A 19,315-nucleotide genomic window follows, 5' to 3' on the forward strand; every position below is an offset into this window, starting at 1 on the left:
CCCTCAGCCCAGCCTGCACACTCTCCAATCCAGGACCCCTTAGGGGATGTCTGACTACCTCTCTCAATCCGGGACTGCTGGCTCCTAACTGCTTGCCTGCCTGCCTGCCTACCTAATTGACCCTAACCACCTCTGCCTACCTGCCTGATTGCCCCTAACTGCTCCTCTACCGGCCTGATCGCCCGTAACTGCTCCCCTGCTGGCCTGATTGCCCCTAACTACCTCTGCCTTGCCCCGCACCTGGGACCCAGGATTCCCTTCTCCAGCTGGTTGCAGGCACCCAGGACCCGGGTTTCCCTCCCTCTGGCCAGTCACAGGCACCCAGGAGCTGGGCCAGCTTCACCTGGGCCAGCCGCAGCCACAAGGGACTGTGGGTGGGCGGCTTTGCCTATACTGCAGTCACAGGCGCCCAGGACCGCTGGGCAGGCAGCTAGTCCCTCTCCCAGGCTGCAAGGCACAGCTGCTGGTGTCTGGGACAAGTGGGACCTTGGGGTGTGCAGATTGTCTGTCTCCCAGGCCACAGGCGCAGGCGTAGTTGTTAGCGCCAGGGACTGCAGGGTATATAGCTTGTCTCTCTCCTGGGCCGCAGCCTGGCTGGTCTCCATTCCTCCTCATGAGCTCATTTGTGCCTGGCTGGTCCCCATTCCTCTCTCCCCAGTGTTGAGTGTCTGAGCCATTACAGCATGACGACATGAGGGTGTGACAACCATTTGCACAGTCGCTCTTTATTATATAGGATAATATTTTAATATCTGGAATTTTATATAAAAATAGAATGAAGTTTCAGGCCTACCAATATTAATTATCTTATTATCACATATACTATAAATCATAATGTTATTTTAATATATTTAACCCTCTGCAGTCCGATATTATTTTTGGAATTCAAACAGTCTGGTCCAAATTAATTGACGGGATTGAATGTTGAACTTTTTATGTTCTTATTGCTCGACGTTGAACCTGCTCCTAGCGCCTGGTCTGTCGAGTCAGCCTCGAGGTTGGACCAAAAAGGGTTAATATATATTTTCTCAATCCAAATAAAATAACATGTAATATACATATGTATCCAATGTTTATCTTAAGAAGTAATTTTCGTCTGCCTGAAATGATGTTCTAAGAATTATTTTAACATGTTTACTATTTAGTTCTAGGATTGAAAACACTGTCTTGTGTTGTAAAGTCTGACTTGTTTCTATGAATATTTATCATCCTGATTACAAACACTGGGATGGAAGGAAAACCAGTTGGAATTCCTCCAGGCCTCCTAACTTCTCATTCAGTACATAACATTTCTCCCTTATTGTCTCTTTGCTATAGGGAATCAGAGCAAGAAAAATAAAGGAAAATACACCCGTTTACTTGTAGGTAAATAGTTCAAAGGCAGCCCAGCCATGCTTTAAGACTACAATACTGGGCTATACATTTCATTGTGATTGGATTGCAACAATCTAATGCTCCTTACTGTAGTCGCTGTTTTCGTCCTTGGTCCCGTCAATGGTACCATCTGGGTGCATCTGCAGGAAATATCCCTGCTGGCTGAATAACCTTGTCACAATTCCTTTCAGCTGGGGTTCTGCAAAACAAAAAGAAATGATTATTCAAATTGGCATTTTGTTTATAAAATGCTCAATTGAAAATTGCCAGAAACATTTTCTAAGTAAATGCATAAATGACAAAGGCTTAAATATTAAAGTAAGTATTTGGAAAGGGAGCATTTCAGGAACATATCTTCACTTTTTATTCCTTCTAGAGGCAGGACCATAATACTATGCAGCAATAAACCAAATGTAAATAAATAAAAGTTAATTATGATTAGCAAAATACAGAGGCATACTCAAAAGTGAATTACTTCTCTCTCCCATGCATCTAGTGTCTGACTGCAAGTTTATGTTCCCATTCCAGAATCACTGTTCCAGCCGTGGGCAAACTTCGGCCCGTGGGCCGGATTCGGCCCGTTTGAAATGAATAAAACTATTGAAAAAAAAGGCCGTACCCTTTTATGTAATGATGTTTACTTTGAATTTATATTAGTTCACACAAACACTCCATCCATGCTTTTGTTCCGGCCCTCCGGTCCAGTTTAAGAACCCATTGTGGCCCTCGAGTCAAAAAGTTTGCCCACCCCTGGTTTAGACCAAGCTGCCACTGTAGTTCTTAAACGTCCAGCAGTAATAATCGGCTCCTGGAAGACCTCAGTTTCTGCTGAATGTCAACTATCCATCAGAAACTCCTAGGTTTTGAAATGCTGGCCAAGTTCAACCATAAAGAATGGCTTGAATGAGAACAATAGGAAAGAGCAAAACCCATGGCCATGAGTTGTCACAGCAAAGTATGTGGAAACAGATTTCACCTTCAGTAAATACATGACCAGAGTGGAGACCCAGGACTACAGTCATTTTTCCAGCCCCAAAATAAATCAATTTGTGCATATTTCTTTAATTATTTCAAACTTGAAGTGGTTGGTCCTCACTTTTAAAAACTCCCTACCGATGAATACCATCAAACTGAACTTTAAACCACATTTGGATTTTTGTACATCCCCTAAAATAAATATTCAATGCTTCTTGTTGTGGTGCTGACTGCCAGCAACAATCCATTTTCTATAGCATCACCACCATCTTTATCTCTACTTCAGTGCTGAGCAAAAATTAGACTATTCTAGTGCATTTGTAGCCCTAATTATTTCATAAAAATAAGAACAAAAAGTTCTGTTTTTCAAGGCAAAGACAGAAAATATATGATTGAGGCAAGGATAGAAAACATATGATTGCTGAAGTGGAAACATGTTATCCTCAAAGGGACAATCACCGAATTTCAACTGACAATCAACTTCATTCCTTCACCCACTTTTTCAACCAATATTCACTCTGAATCTCTTTTTTGTCATGCAATATGCTAGGCACTGTGTGTTAAACTAGACACATTTATTCACATTCAGGTCTAAATAAGAATTCTAGTAAAGGATTCAATGAATTTAATTCTTTGGGAATAGATCTGTTCCCTATAACATTTGTCTATGATTACACTTCTGCACATATGACTTGATCACACATATTTGGGGAAATGAGGCAATGCCTATATAAACATGTCCTGTTCAAAGCAATCCTAAGAATCAGAAGAAATGCCTAAAAATTTGGAAATGAGGAAGGAGGGCCAAAAAAAAAAAAAAAAAGAACTGAACTGAAAATCTGCCATACTGATTTATAACTATATCTTTGTAAGTTAAATTTATTTAATTTTTGGACCATAATTTCCTCACCAATAATATCTAAAAGTTAAAGTGAGTGAACTTTAGGTCCCTCCTGTCTCTATTGACTGTGTGCATTAGAATCCTCCGCCCTGAGTGGTGGCAGAAATCAAGAAATGCGTGCATCTTCAATGTGTTGCTTCCAAGGGTCCTACCCAATCTGACATGCTAGGGACATGTTGGAAGAGCATGGAGCTAGCTAACTTCACTACAAAAAAAAAAACATCCTGTACCCCAATTGCCATCTATCATACCTTACCAACATTTCCAGGCTCAGTTCAAGATCACCTCCTCACTGAAGACTTGGAGGCCGTAAAGTGATTCTCACTTTCATAACCAGAGGAAGTAAAAGGATCCATGTGCCTCTGCTATGAAGCAAACCGATTGCCAGGCAGGCCCTGCTGTGGCACACTTAGCAGTCAGAAGACCCAGCTTTGAACCACAATTGTCAAGTGGGCCTAAGCAAGTCGCTTAACATCTAAGCACTAGTTCTCACATCTGTATAGGGGAAAATAATTCATATTCTAACTATAATCATTGAGAATTTCAAATTAATAAACATATGTGGTAGTATGAACTGAAAAAAAAAACATAAGAGCATAAATACAAATGAAGGTCTAATTTTTCAACCATCAAAATCAAAGAAGCAGTGTGAGATAAAAGGACTATTCTGTGAACAGACTCTGTCTTCTGATTTCTGTTTTAATAAAACAGTAATTGAGTTTGCAAAGTCATTAAAGTAAACAGAAAGCTAAGAGTAGAGGCTATAAAAGGATAGAAGGAAAGGGACAACTCTTATAATTCATATTTTCTTCCTATTCAGCATGATATGGTCACTTTAAGAACTCATGTTTTTGTTGGTTATGAGATGTATGGCAGCTGAGTCATTAATGCCTGAAAATGATTGTTTATTTCATAATCCTCTTTTGTAGCTGTAATTAAACACTTCTTTTGCTATAGTGAAACTATCCACACCCCACCCCCACTGTTGGGGCCCTGGGAATTCAGGTTGCTTACTCCTGTTCAAGATAATGAGCATTAGGCTTTTATACCATCCCCCAGTGCTCAAGAGCAGAGCCAGAACAAACTCCAAGTTTGAATTTTAATTATGTGATGATCTATGAAAGTGAATGCCTTGCACTATAGTTGTTTCAAAGGAGGGCTGACTATCCATTGAACAAATGTCCTGAACCTAGGATGTGTCATAGAAAACAGTATCACCTACCTGACAGGTCTGTATCTGCATTACCTCTTATTAGCATCTATCAAACCCTACAACCGTTCTAAGTTCAGCTCAAGATCAACTTTTCTATAAAAGCATGGTGATTATAACTGAGGATCACTTTTATAATTGGGGGGATATGTTTTGTTGTATTTTAAAGAAAGGATGTCAAAAGTGAGGCCATTTTTTGGCACATCTAGTATGCTGGATGCACTCACCAAACATGCTTTTTATTTGTCAGATTGTTCATAGAGGTCTATAGATTAATAAAACCTGGTTGTCCTCAGAGAGCACCCAAAGTAATGCATGAAACATATGGATATATAATACTAGAGTGGGATAGGTGTTACATAATGGATAGAAGCAATGTGACATGATCGCACCAAGGAGCAAGGGAATAATTCTGTCTCGAGGTTGGATGAAGGCACCTCATCTGTCACTAAAAAAGTGAGTAGAATTATCACAGGCCAAAAAAGAAAAGAGACGAGAGAGAGAGAGAGAGAGAGAGAGAGAGAGAGAGAGAGGAAGGACATTTCAGACATTAAAAAAATGGAGGGAGGCAAAAAACAGCATGGTAGATTCTAGGAAAGATGCAGAGTCTGGAATAGGCATAATATATGGCAGAGGTTCTCAAATGCTTACATGCAGGTAGAGTGACTGTTCTCAACAAATGTTCACCGGTCAATAGTGAAATAAGATAAATAGGCTCAATGGAATACATTTTTTATTAAGCTTTTTTTTTTCAATTTATGAGTCTCTTGATTCTAAGACTATGCTTTTCCATTACTTTTTTTTGTTGTTTTATTCATTGATGACTATATTATCATAAGGAGGGGGTTGATTTGTTATCTTTTGTACTCTGAAATGACGTAGCGAATACTGTTAGCTTTTCTCCCAAATTAATTTCCTATTTTTTTTAGGCACCCAGCTCGACCATATGTCCCAGCCTCCTTTGCAGATAGGTTTGGCAGATGCATGAGTGTCATATGGAATGTAAGTGAGTTATGTGTGTCTTTTTCAGGCCATGGATTTTAAAAGCAAATATTCTTCTCCAAATTTTCTCTCTTTTAACACTGCCTGGATTTAGATGAGAAAGCTGTAAGGGATGTAGCAAAATAGAAGAATTCTGAGCCCCTGAAAAACTGGTGGAGAAAAGATAGCCATCATAAATACTCACATCGAATAGTTAGGTGAATAAGAAATAAATTTTGACTGATTGTACACAGGGATTTCCTTCCTATATTGAAAGGGGGTGGAGTGGTGGGGAGTAGCTTTACAGTGGAGAAATCTGACAAATAAAAACACTACCTCAGTCACGTAATTGAGGTTCACATGAACAGTCATAAATCATGTTGACAGTATGTACCCTTGATATGATGTGATGAGAAGGGTACTTTATCTCTATGATGTCCCTTCCAAAATCTCATAACCTTTGTCTAACATCAAACAAATTCCAACTGAAGGATTTTCTAAAATGTACCTGATCAGTACCCCTCCAAACTGTCAAGATTATCAAGAATAAGGAAAGTCTGAGTAATTGTCACAGCCAAGACTAGATTAAGAAAACATGTTAATGTGGTATTCTGGATGGGATCCTCATACTAGAAGAAAAAAAAAATAGGTAAAAATTAAGGAAATCTGAATGAAGTATGGACCACATCAAACAAACAAACAAACAAAAAAACTTTGCACAGTAAAGATCATCAACAAATCAAAAGCACAACCTACTGAATGAAAGAAGATATTCACCAATGATACATCTCTTACGGGGTTAATATCTGAAATTCATAAAGAACTCATACAACTCAACATCAAAAATCAAACAATCCAATTTAAAAAATGAGCAAATGACCTGAATAGACAACTCTCTAAAGAAGACCTACAGATGTGGCCATATGAAAAACATATGGAAGATGCTCAACATCACTAATCATCAGAGAAATGCAAATTGAAACCACAATGAATATCACCTTACATCTATCAGAATGGCTATCATCAATAAATCAACAAGCAATAAGTGTTAGCTGGAGCATGTAAAGAACAGGAATCCTCCTGCACTGTTGGTAGGATTGCAAATTGGAGGTTCCTCAGAATATTAAAAATAGAATTACCTTAAGACCCACAATTCCACTTCTGGGTATATATATATTAAAAAAAACCCAAAACATTAATTTGAGAAGATATATGCTCCCCTATGTTCATTGCAGCATTGTTTAAAATAGCCACAATATGGCCGAAACCGGTTTGGCTCAGTGGATAGAGCATCGGCCTGCGGACTGAAAGGTCCCAGGTTTGATTCTGGTCAAGGGCATGTACCTGGGTTGCGGGCACATCCCCAATAGGAGATGTGCAGGAGGCAGCTGATCGATGTTTCTCTCTCATCGATGTTTCTAACTCTCTCTATCTCTCTCCCTTCCTCTCTGTAAAAAATCAATAAAATATATTTTTTAAAAAATAAAATAAAATAAAATAGCCACAATATGGAAGCAACCCAAGTGTCCATCAATAGATGAATATATAAAGAAGAAGTGGTTCATAGAATATTACTTGGCCATGAACAAGAATGAAATCTCACCATTTGGGACAGCATGAATGGACCTAGAGAGTATTATGCTAAGTGAAATAAGTCAAAAAGATAAAGACAATTGACTTTGGGTGGTGTGTACATGGTTCAATATACAGATCTTGTAACATAGAAACCCATTCCTAAAACCTATATGTTGACCAATGTCACCCCAATAAATTTAATATAAAAAGATAAAGACAAATAACATATTATTTCACTCATATGTGGCATTTAAAGGACAAAATAAACAAAACAGAAACAGACTCATAGATACAGAAAACACAATGATGATTGTCACATGGGAGGGTTACTGGGGAGCTGGATTAAAAATGTGAAGTGATTAAGAAGTACAAATTGGGCCTGGCCAGTGTGTCTCAGTGGTTGAGCATCAACCTATGAACCAATTGATGATAATTCTCCCTCATTGTTGATGTTTCTATCTTTCCCTCTCCCTTCCTCTATGAAATCAATAAAAAACATATTTTTTAAAAAAGAAGTATAAATTGGTTGTTACAAAATAGTCATGAGGATGTAAAGTACAGCTTAGGAAATATAGTCAATAATATTTTAATAACTATCTATAGTGCCAGTTAGATACTATAATTATCTGGGTGATCACTTCATCTATACTAATAATAGAGGAATATGCAAATTGGTTGGGACACCCTCACACAACAACCAGACAGTAGGCTGCGTAGTGCTACCAGGCCGGCAGCGGGGGCAGGAAGGGGCAACAAGGCCAGCAGAGGAGAGCAGTGAGGGGTGACCAGGCCAGCCCGGGGGAGGCAGTTGGGGGCGACCAGGCCAGCAGGGGTGGCAGTGAGGGGCAACCAGGCCAGCAGGGGGGGGGAGGGCAGTTAGGGGCAATCAGGCCGGCAAGCAGAGGCAGTTAGGGGTTGTCAGGCTGGCACAGGGGACAGTTAGGGGTGATCAGGCAGGCAGGTGAGTGGTTAGGAGCCAGCGGTCTCAGATTGTGAGAGGGTGCAGGCTGGGCTGAGGGGGGACCCCCGCCTGCATGAATTTTGTGCACAAGGCCTCTAATAAGTTATATAATTGTCTAACCACTCTTATATACACTGGAAACTAATATAAAATAATATTAAATGTAAACTGTAGTTGAAAATTTAAAAAGGTTAAGAATTCATATCCAGCCGTAACCGGTTTGGCTCAGTGGATAGAGCATCGACCTGCGGACTCAAGGGTCCCAGGTTCGATTCTGGTCAAGGGCATGTACCTTGGTTGCAGGCACATCCCCAGAAGGAGGTGTGCAGGAGGCAACTGATCGATGTTACTCTCTCATTGATGTTTCTAACTCTCTATCCCTCTTCCTTCCTCTCTGTAAAAAATCAATAAAATATATTTTAAAAAAAAAGAATTCATATTCATCACTGCTTCTGCTTAGGATGATAGAGCAATTTCAACAAAATGTTTGAATTCAAAGTTACTTAAAAAAGCTGAGACTGGAAGCAGCTATCCAGACATTCCTGCTGGTTTCAAGGGGCAGTTCTCTGGTTATAATGTAAACTCAGAACAGAGTTGGAACTATGGGGCCCTGATCACACATCTCAGGATGAATACTATATGGCAGAAAATAAAGTAAAATTGGAAATTGAAAAGTACCTTGGAATTCACTATCTTTCTTCATCAAAATACCTCCCATAATCAACATCAAAGACTTAAAAAACAGAAAATCTGAGGCCCAAAGTGAGTGTCAAGTTATAACCAATATCTTGTGCAAGCGAGAGGTTAAGGAGAAATAACATAGAGAAGAAGGGAGAAGGAAGGGGAGGAGCACCTGGTTGTGCATCAGTTATTGGAGTGTAGGGTGATAAAGAAAACATTATATAAAACTGTGCAAAATATAATATTGCACCCAAACTTGAAGAAAATGCCCCCATGTAAACTCCAATCTAAGATAAAATAAATAATAGCAATCTAAACTGTGTGCTGGAAACCATGCTCAGAGAATTAATAGTACTTATTATGAAAGCAAAGGCCATATTTTGAACCTATCTACTCTGTATATCTAGTTAGTACTCAGCCCTGATGATTTTGCTACATTTTTCTTTAGTACTCACAACAACTGAATGTGCAAGGTACTTTTTTTCACTATTCAAATAACATTAATGAGACTCAGAAAAGCTACACTTCTTACACAAGGTCACAGAACTAGTTATGACAGAGAAATATCTAGCTCAAAAGTGTATGGCCCTCGCCATTCTGCAGCACTGTTCCGTCACGTTAAGAAGGACATTAGCAAAACTGGAACATGTCCAGAGGAAAGGGAGCCAAGTAAAGAGGGGACTATGGGCTGTCATATGGAGAATGCCTGTATGAACAGTGTGTATGTAGCCCAGAGAGGGAGGACCCGGGGCACCTGAGAGCTGTCCCTATTTTTGAGAGCAGGCAGAAGTAAGAAAAAAAAGCAATTTGTCCCAAGTGGCTCCCTGGGGATAGAACTAGGGCCAAAGGATGAAAGTTACAAGAAAGCAGGTGTAAGAGAACTTTCCGTAAATTGTATGCAAACAGAGAACCGGCTGTCTAAAGAAAGAGTAGGGTATATACCACTTAACAGGCGCAAACAGTGGGGAACAGAATAACTACAAGTCAGCACAACAGTGGCTAAGGCATCTGCATGACCGTGCAAGGTCCTCTCCAACCCAAGGTCTTGAAAAGCATTGGGATAAACCAGATGGCCTGCTAAATACTAGTACAAGCTCACTTCCCTGTGTTTTAGTTTGTGTTTAGGACAGAGAATTGGAAAGATGTTAATCAGGCATATGAAAACGGCAAAGTTTTTTGGAACTATTACACATGAACTGTGCAGCAATTTGATGAGGCTCTTTAATCAGTCTCTGGGTGTACAAATGGGCTCTCAGTCTGAAGGTAGAATGTTACCCACTTAAAGGAACTGAGATTGCACAGGCTGTTAAATGTGATTCTTGTCAAGTGCTTCTGGGGCTTCAACTGCTGCAGATTTCAAAATTAGACTATTAGGGTCAGACGTTGTTCATAAACAGATATGTTTCTGGCTAAAGGATAGAGACTAGAGCACGTTTACATAACACAAATCAAACTCCCAGACAAATAAGAAGATAAAGGAAGGCATTTGAAAGAGGGTGGAAATTTTCGGGGCTTTTGAACACACTGCAAAAATTACAACCACACTGAGCTGTGGGAATCCATTACAAATACATGTTGCTCAGTTAAAGAGCCTGAGGCTCCTCATTCACTCAGCAGACCGCAGTGGACACACCAAAAGGAGCACCGGCAGGAACAGAACACGAGGAAGAGACTGGTCCCCACGGTCTAGCAGAATCTGCTTTGTGGGATAGAGAGTCCTGTCCTGTCTGAGTCCTCAGTCTCTCCATCCATCAAAGGTGACAAATACCACGAGCAGTAACTACCCATGATGAGCCGTGGGAATCATTGCAAACAGTTAATAATTGCATCTATCCAACCAAGCATATTTATTTTTTCAACCAACAGACACTAATAGCACACTTCATTAAAAAAAAACAAGTATTTGTGGAGCACTAGGCTTTGTGGAGGGTATTCCTCTAGGTACAGGTGATAACCAATGGTGTGCTATTACATCAGCTCTCAAGAAAAAAAAAAAATAAGGCCAAAACTCAATTTCCATGAGACTCATTCCTATGGTGTAAATACACCTACCACTGTAGAGTTGAAACTACTGCTTGACATCCCTGAATGCAGAGGTGGTGCTGAGAAGAAGTGAGCATAATCAGCTCCAGCACAGCACTGAATACAACCTAGAGAACAAGCCAGGAGGCTTACATTCTAGTAGGTAAGTAAAGAGATAAACAATCCATATGTAACACAGTTTTCTTACAAGTGCTTTGATGAAAACAAAAGCAATTAAAACAGATGGAGCATACAGGGGATGCATGGACAGAGTAGCTAGAAGATGACATCACAGAGACCTGGATGAAGACAGGGAGCCAACCACGAGGCATACCTAAAAGAAGAGCATGCCAAGTGCAGGAAACAGCAAGTGCAGAGTAATCCTAATACTTAAAAAGATTAGGAAGCTTAGGATTAGAAGCTCTCTGAAGAGCTTTCCTCCAGACCAGAAGTTGGCAAACTCCAGCCCTGCCCCTGCCAATTTTGTAAATAAAGTTTTGTTGGAACACAGCCAGACCCATTCATTCACTCATTGGCTACTTTCATGCTACAACACAGATGAGTAGTTGCAACAGAGGCCCTAGAGCCTGCAAGGCCTGAAATATTTACCAATGGCCCTTCACAGAGAAAGCTTGTCAATGATTGTTTCAGACCCTGGCTGATGCAGTTTCCTTCCCCTGAAACACAACCTCTGCCTCCCTCCTCAGCCCAGAACTCCTCAGTCTCCTGAGCTCAGCTTTCTTCCAAGGGGCCTTCCCTGACACCCTGAGGGAAATTTAATCACTCCCTCTGCAGAGCTCCCTGGGCACAGGTTAGAAGAGGACTCCCTACAGGGTTCCAGCTGCCTGCTTATGCGGAGGTCTCTGCTACTGAACTAAGAGCTCCTCAAGGGCAGGGAGCTTGAATTATTTATCACTCCCTCCCACCACTAACACAGTGCCAGGCGCAGGGTAGGTGAGGAGTGTTCACATGCTGAAAGAAAGGAAATAAGTCATATCTAGTATTTTTCATTGTCACCTGTGACTTTCAGAGGAGCTCCTCATTTGTAAGAAAGCTGTTACAGCCTGCCTTTTCATATAATGCCTCTGGCCTTCAATGCAAGTTTCTTTCATCCTTTCAGCCTCAGCTGCTACACACTGAACAGTCTGACAAGCACAGCAACATCCTTCATAAACTGCATAGTTTCCAAAGCCCCAAGCTGCCTGGAACTTCAGTGGGAATCAAATGACCTTGAGACGGGCAATCCTTAACCTTCATGCTACCTCAGAGCTACATGGAAAGAAAGGACAAGCTTTTCCCCAGTCTGCTCTTCACTGAGGCAGTCTGAGCAGCAGAAGACAGGGGAAGCAGGGCAGGGATATTGAGCTGGGGTGTTCGATGCCGATAAGGCCGGGATTTTGATACTGAGCCAATTTTATTCCTCATACCATTAGCCCCCTCCCTCCAAGTTTCTTCTCATGAAATTTTAAAATAACTCAAACACCATTTATCGACTTTCAACATGCACTAGGTGCTAGGTACAAAGATCAGTAAGGTGCAATTCCTGCCTCGAAGGCACCCATGGCCTCCTCAGGGAGACACATACACAGCTAATTATTACAGCAGGGACATGAACAGTGCTGTCAGACAGGAATCAACAAAATGCCTTGGCATCACAGAGCGGGGATGCTAATTTTACCCGGGATTGTGGGTTCTGGGACAAGAGGCCGTTGAGAAAAGCTTTGATGATGAAACAACACGCTAGACTTCACCTTGAATAAATAGGCAGCATCGGCAGGAGTGGCCCAGGGGGACTGGGCAAGCAGATAGGTGTGGCCAGGGTGTGGGGAAATAAAGGGGTATACTCAGTGATTGGAAGTGACAGCGTAAGAGTAATATGGGTCCAGAATACTCAGGTTGCCTTAAGCAAATATAAGTTTTACTTATCCTTTAAACCAATAAGCTCCAAACTCTTTTAATCATACATCCCTATCCGTAAAAAATTTATAACTCTCACCTCCATACATGTATATTTATTATTTATAAATTGCATGTATGTACCTCTCCATATATTGTGTATATTATAAATCAATGTTTAAATGCGACCAGTGTAAATATAAACAAAAATTAAAATAGTGTATCTCCACACATTGTCTTGCCCCACCCACTTCAGATAGGAGAAGCCTGGGTACCACGGACTGAGGCAATGGGGAAACATTGAAGGCCTTTAAGTCTGGGGACATATTACGAGAGCAGAATGTTAGCAAGCCAAATTATGGAACAATACAGATGGTGAATTCGAGTAGGTGGCACTTGGTCATGGTATGGAAGTCACTTAAGGACCCATCACACATTATAAGAGCCTTGGGCAGGCAGTGGCACTGAGTGAAGAGACAATGTCAGCCTGAGGCCTGACAGTGCATAGCAGAGCTTCATAGATGACAGATGTGTAGACACCCTTTAGTTCCAGAAAAATGTGCGACTCCTTGGTCTTTAAATTCACATCAATCATTAGTCTTCTAAGGAAGCCCTGGTTAAGTGTGGAATGCCATTGAAATGTGAGGTGAGGGTGAAGGAATCATAACATGAGCATTCCCAGAAAACCAAATTATTTCTTTGCCCTTCTAATGCTTTCTGTTCATGAAGAGGCTGTTGATTACAGTCAACTAAACTGAGTCACAACTCTCTAGCAACTCTCTAGTCTTTCTTACCCTGGGAAGTAGGCCTGGAATGAACACTGCCTACTGGTCAACTCACAACTGTGTTCTGGAGAACTCAGAACACACGGCATCTCAAACATGAAGATAATCCTAGATCGAAGTCCAGGCTCATTCTACAGATGAAGACACAGAATAGCAGGGAGAGGGGAACCCCATGGCACACATCTTATGATCCCAGGAGTCAGGGCTTTTTAATGCACCAGGGCCCTTCTGTTCTGTGCCCCTTAAAATGAAATAGTTCATACCTCCCAGAGATATCCTGGCCCTCAGCCAATCTAGCTGTATAGTATCCAGAAAAATACTGCATTTCTTTGTGCACAGACATACTTGGCTTTTAGTGAAATTGTTTGAATGAATAGGACCTGCTTCTGAGGTTCTAAGACAGTGGTCGGCAAACTGCGGCTCGTGAGCCACATTCGGCTCTTTGGTCCCTTGAGTGTGGCTCTTCCAAAAAATACCACGTGTGGGCGAGCATGTACAGTGCGATTGAAACTTTGTGGCCCATGAGCAGAAGTCAGTATTTTGTGGAAGAGCCACACTCAAGGGGCCAAAGAGCCGCATGTGGCTCGCGAGCCACAGTTTGCCGACCACTGTCTAAGAAATTAAGACTACCCAGTGGAGGGTAATAAAGGGTAAAGGGGATCAAATATATGGTAATGAATGAAAAAGATTTGACTTTGGGTGGTGGGCACACGATGCAATACACAGATGATATATCACATAATTGTACACTGGAAACCTATATAATCTTATTAACCAATGTCACTCCAATAAATTTAATTTATAAAAGAGTGCACATTATAGTGTGTTATATGACCAGAAAGTGATCATGCTTGTAGGGTAGATTTACCTTTCAGACAGTATTTATGTGGCTATGAAGACCCATGGTTAGGAACAGTAGCAATGGGCAAATTCTCCTGAGTTTTATTCACAGGCAATAATTGCCAAGCATTTACCACATAAGAGAGATTTGATGTGGATCATCTCTCTGAACTCTCACAGAAATAATTTAAATAGGCCCTATCATTGGGCCTTTTTTATAAACTAGGAAACTGGAGCTTACAGAGGTTAAGTGACATGCTCTACATCAGAGCTAATAAATGCCAGAACCAGGTGTGGGACCAGGTCCCTCTGCTCCTTACACCTTCTCATTGTCAATCATTGTCTCTTCAAGAAGCCTAACATGCTGATACTTCTCCTTCTTCCTTAGCTGTGATTGGCCCACAAAAATGGTAGAAACCCTATGAAGCAAGAGACCAGGAATAAAGGGACTGGCAAACATTAAACTGGAGTTGAAGTCATGGCTTTTGGCCTCCTGAAACAAAAAAAAAAGGGGGGGAAATGTAGACACTTCTATGCATACAACACCTCTTCTGTAATAAGAGCATCTCAGTTGGCATAGAAAAATCTTCTCAAGATCTTAAAGCTTTTTTCACAGACACATCTTTTGGCACCAGAAGTAAATGGCCAGGACGGGTTATTTGGGAGAGCACAGGCATGGCAGTTCCCTGCGATGAGAGGAGCTGCGCAGTGTTGGACCTGCCCTAGAACTGTCTTTATCTCAAAGGAGATCTGTTCATCCAGATTGACAAGCCTGGGGAATTCCCTCATACACCATGCATATAAATTACCTGCAGGTAAAATGCTATTGTTGTAAAATGTGGCCTTAGTCTATCATTTGTTTTAATAGCATTCACCAAGAAAAAATTTGCAGCATCAACCAGAGTGAGTTGAAAAGGTAATAATAGTTTCCATAAAAGAACAATTCACAGCTCCAAAAGCACATCAATCAGCCTCAACTCAGTGGCAAGCTCAGTCCAGACAGTGTGCTGCAGTGGGGAGCATGGCCCAGGGGGATCCTGATACCTGGGGTCTGATACCAACTGTTGGCCCCTCTCCATCCCCATTGCCACCACCTTTGTCTAGGCCACCAACAACTTCTGGCTAGATTCATCCAACAGCCAGCCTCCTCACTAACACTCTTACTCTGTTCCCCTCCCAAACCACACTACAGGGAAGATATTTTACAAAATAAATTGGATCATGTCACTCTCCTGCTTAAACTCTTTAACAGCTTTTCATTTTCATTTACAAGAAAACAACAAACCCTTAGCATGGCCTGAAGAGCTTTGCACCATCTGGCTCCTGTCTACCCATCATCATCTAAATGTCCTCTCTCCCTGGCTCATGAAACTCTGGGCACATATGCCTTCTTTCTCTTCAGACCTAGGGATCTTTATACATGCATTTCCCCTGCCTGGATTTATTTCCCCCTAAGATAGATTCAAGTCTAGGCTTGAATATAACTTTATAGAGGTCTTGCCTAGCCCCTCAATCTAAACCTGTCTTCATATTCATATTCTCTATCAATGTACTGTTTTCCCCCTTCATAATACTTATCCTGATTGGCAATTAGGTATTTGTTTTTCTTTATTTGTTTAATGTCTATTTCCTCCTCTAGATTGTAGCATCCATGAGAGTGAAGCCATGTTAGTTTTATCCATCACGCTCTATTCAGTACTCAGCATAGAGCCCACTAGCACAGCACAGGAAATACTAGTAAACATGTATTTGTTCAATGAACTGGTTCATCTCTCTGGGCTTCAGCTTTCATCTGTAAAATGACAGCATGGGAACAGTTCAGTGGCTGCAAGTCTAGGTTTCCAAAAACTTAAGGGACTCATAAGTAGAAATAGATACTTATAAGCTATTTTCAGTAAGTTACAGCTGAAAATGGAGAAAGTATTTTAATAGATTACATTTCTCACCACTGTATATTAAGAAAAGTTATTTAAACTTCATTATAAAATATAATCTACACAAACTATAATAACACAATGGACTTATCATCTAGCATCACGACACACAAAAGAGAAGTAGTAACATTTATCGAACTGGATGACATACTTGTGGTGTAAACAACGAGTGTATGCTATACCCCAACTGACTTTGGGAGCCTCTCAGAGACAACTTAAAAGCAACTGCAACACAAGTACAAGTAACTGGCACTCTGACTGATGATGAAGGGCCATTACAGCTATGCAGATAAAGAATTCCATGGAAAAGACATGAATCGGTGGTTTCAGACAAGAGCACCAGGCAGTACTCTCAAGGGTGGCCAATCCTCTAATTCCAGAGACCTAAAAGCCTGCTTATCTCATGGCCAACTCTACGAAAGTATATTCAGGGTGCAATACAACAGGGATTGATCTATCCATGACTAATGATTCTCCAAAACTTTTCAGAGAAAGCCAGCTTGGCTTTAACACCTATTGAAAAAATTGTCAGCAGTTTGCCATTTATATGTGATACATACTGATAAGAAAGACATGATTTTTCAAATAAAATGTTTAATTTTAATTTTTTTTTGGAAAAAACAACTAAACACTAAAATGTACATTAAATTTTGTCTATGTGTTACAGAACCAAAAATAGAAAAAGATTTAATATTTAATGTTTCAAAACCTTGCACTTTGTTCTATAAGAAACTGGTTTAATTTTAGAATCTCTGTCTTTTGTTTCTAAATGACTAGATAAGAGAATAAACATGAATCTCTTTGCAAGTATGTATTCGCACAAAATGACTCATTTTCCATATGGATCATTTGATTGTCATAAGTGGGAAACCAAATTATTTTGAATATTCATGAGATTTTCTCTTTTAACTTTGATATTGAGGCTTTAAAAACTTCCTGAAGTGCCAAAAAATAATTTTGATCTGTAATTTTAATTTAAGTTATGGTGAAGATTACCTTTACTACAATTTGCAGATTTATTATAATTTTACATACTCATTCATTCTCATTTATTTGAATTCTCTTCTTAGGAAGTATTTTAATCATGAGAAAAAGATAGAGATAACAATAGCTTTCAATAAGTGCTTACACATTGTATGTGTAAAACACGATGCATTTCAATCTTTACAACAGCTCTATGAGACTGCTTTTTTTTTTAATAGATGATGAAATTGAGGTGCAGAGTGAAGTAACTGCCCAAAGTCCCACATTTCATAAGTAAAAGGGCTTTGAGGATTTGAGCCTGGGAAGTCTGCCTCCAGAACCCGCAATGCAGGCTACCAAATTCTGTACTGCCTCTCAAATAGTCATGAGCTCACCCTTCCACATTTAACTAATACTAATATTTTCACACACATACATTACACTCACACTCACTCAAACACACACATGCATGCACACATATGTGCATACACAAATAATAATTATGGATTTTTCTTAGATTTCACATACCCAAGGAAACTGTCTGATTTTCCTAGTTAAAAAATGCTAATTTCTGCTCACTATACATAGGCACCAATATACTCTCAGAAGTTAGTAGAAAGAACACTGGGCTAGGAGTGAGAAGGTTTAAGTTCTAGGCCTTGCTCTGCCAAATGGGCAATTTACTTGTTTTCTCGTGTAAAATTAAAGGAGTTGGATTGTCAAGATCATTTTTACATATTTTATCCTATGATATTAAGACAATGATAGTGGTAATCATATAGCTTTTGACTTATTATTGCATTATGGTTTAGTTATTGGGTACCATGAATTATGCATATTTGAACATATTCAAAGACCACAGTGGTATATAACATAAACCATTTATAGCTTAGTGCTTAGCGGGGGAAAGCCAGAATTTAAGAACAAGATTTAAATTAAAGGTGGTGCCAGAAATCTGTAAGGACACTAAATCAGTTCCATCTTTAAGCAATAATAATTAATATCCCCTAGTAATTAAGTGGGCAATGTGTAGTATCAGTTCCAGGTGCCCAAACTTTCCCTTCTTGTCTCATTATTAAGAGTTACAATTGACTATGCTGCAGCTAAACTTTTGGGGAAAGCATATTTCATCATGGACTGGCATCTTCTTGGAATTCAGAGTTCTACAATTTAATATTGTTGCAAGATAATTTATAGTTGACTTTAACATCCACTTTCACATCGGGGAAACTCTCGAGCGATTTCAAAGAATGAAACTTTGTATTAACTTTCATTTACTTAAGTGAAAACATACCAATCCACATTCCAGAATCTGGTAGAGGAAATAGAGGTAGAAGCTATCAGAGTTGAAATTCACAAGATAAATTAAATAATCTGAACTATGAAACGCTGTAAGAAGGTAATAATGATGATGTTACTTTAAAAATGGTGTTCATTTCCAGTAATTCTATTCATCCTGTGGAGAAAGTAAAAATAACCTTGGAAAATCAGCTTCTAATTATACTAAGGAATACAGTAGAACTTTTTCGACTTCTTAGCACAACATTGTTGAAGGCATTCAGCTCATTTCACCAGGATGTCTTCCCTCTCCCTTAGGATCTGGTAGAAGGGAAAGAATGCTGTGTTCTATATTAGGCCATGGCTATTCAAAGACAATATAATGCAAGGCAGCTAGGTAATTTTAACTTTTCTAGCATTCACGTTTAAGAAATGAAAATAAATGGTTGAAATTATTTTGTCAATATATTTTATGTAACCTAATAGACCCCAAATGTGTAATTGACATAAAATGTATTAGATATACTTTATATTTTTATGTTAAGTCCTCAAAATCCACTGTGCACTTTACAATTACAACATATTTCAAGTGTTCAAAAGCCACGTTAGCTGGTGACTACCATATCAGACAGCACAGCTCTGGAGGGGTTCACACCGTGATAGGCATATTTCTCCAAACAGCACCTAACGTTATCAGTGACTCGTATGGTGAATTCTCAGAATAAAAAGGTAGAGATGACCAAAGACCATATAGGTTCTCAAAAGTACATGTTAATGGAAGATGCAAGGTAAAAATTACATCCTAAGCTACTGCCTGCCTGCCTCCTTTCCTTGCATCCTCACACTGGCTATTCCTTCCACAAACACTCTGGCCTTGGTATGGTGCCAAGAAATACACGTGTGAACAAGACAGTTTGGGTCAGTGCCCTGGTGAAGTTG

At 39.9% G+C, this 19,315-nt stretch overlaps 1 protein-coding gene across 9 annotated transcripts in view; it reads right to left on the reverse strand.

The window, feature by feature from the left end:
* The window catches only part of FGF12 (fibroblast growth factor 12), a 528,942-nt gene that overhangs the window by 212,222 nt on the left and 297,405 nt on the right, over nucleotides 1-19,315 (reverse strand). For all 9 annotated transcript variants that reach the window (XM_081087036.1, XM_081087037.1, XM_081087041.1 and 6 more), the window contains one exon: nucleotides 1,463-1,573. In XM_081087036.1, the coding sequence (XP_080943162.1) occupies nucleotides 1,463-1,573 (111 nt within the window). The remainder of the gene's footprint in view (nucleotides 1-1,462; nucleotides 1,574-19,315) is intronic.

Source organism: Myotis nattereri (assembly GCF_964212035.1).
Source record: "Myotis nattereri genome assembly, chromosome: 3".
Taxonomy (NCBI): Eukaryota; Metazoa; Chordata; class Mammalia; order Chiroptera; family Vespertilionidae; genus Myotis; species Myotis nattereri.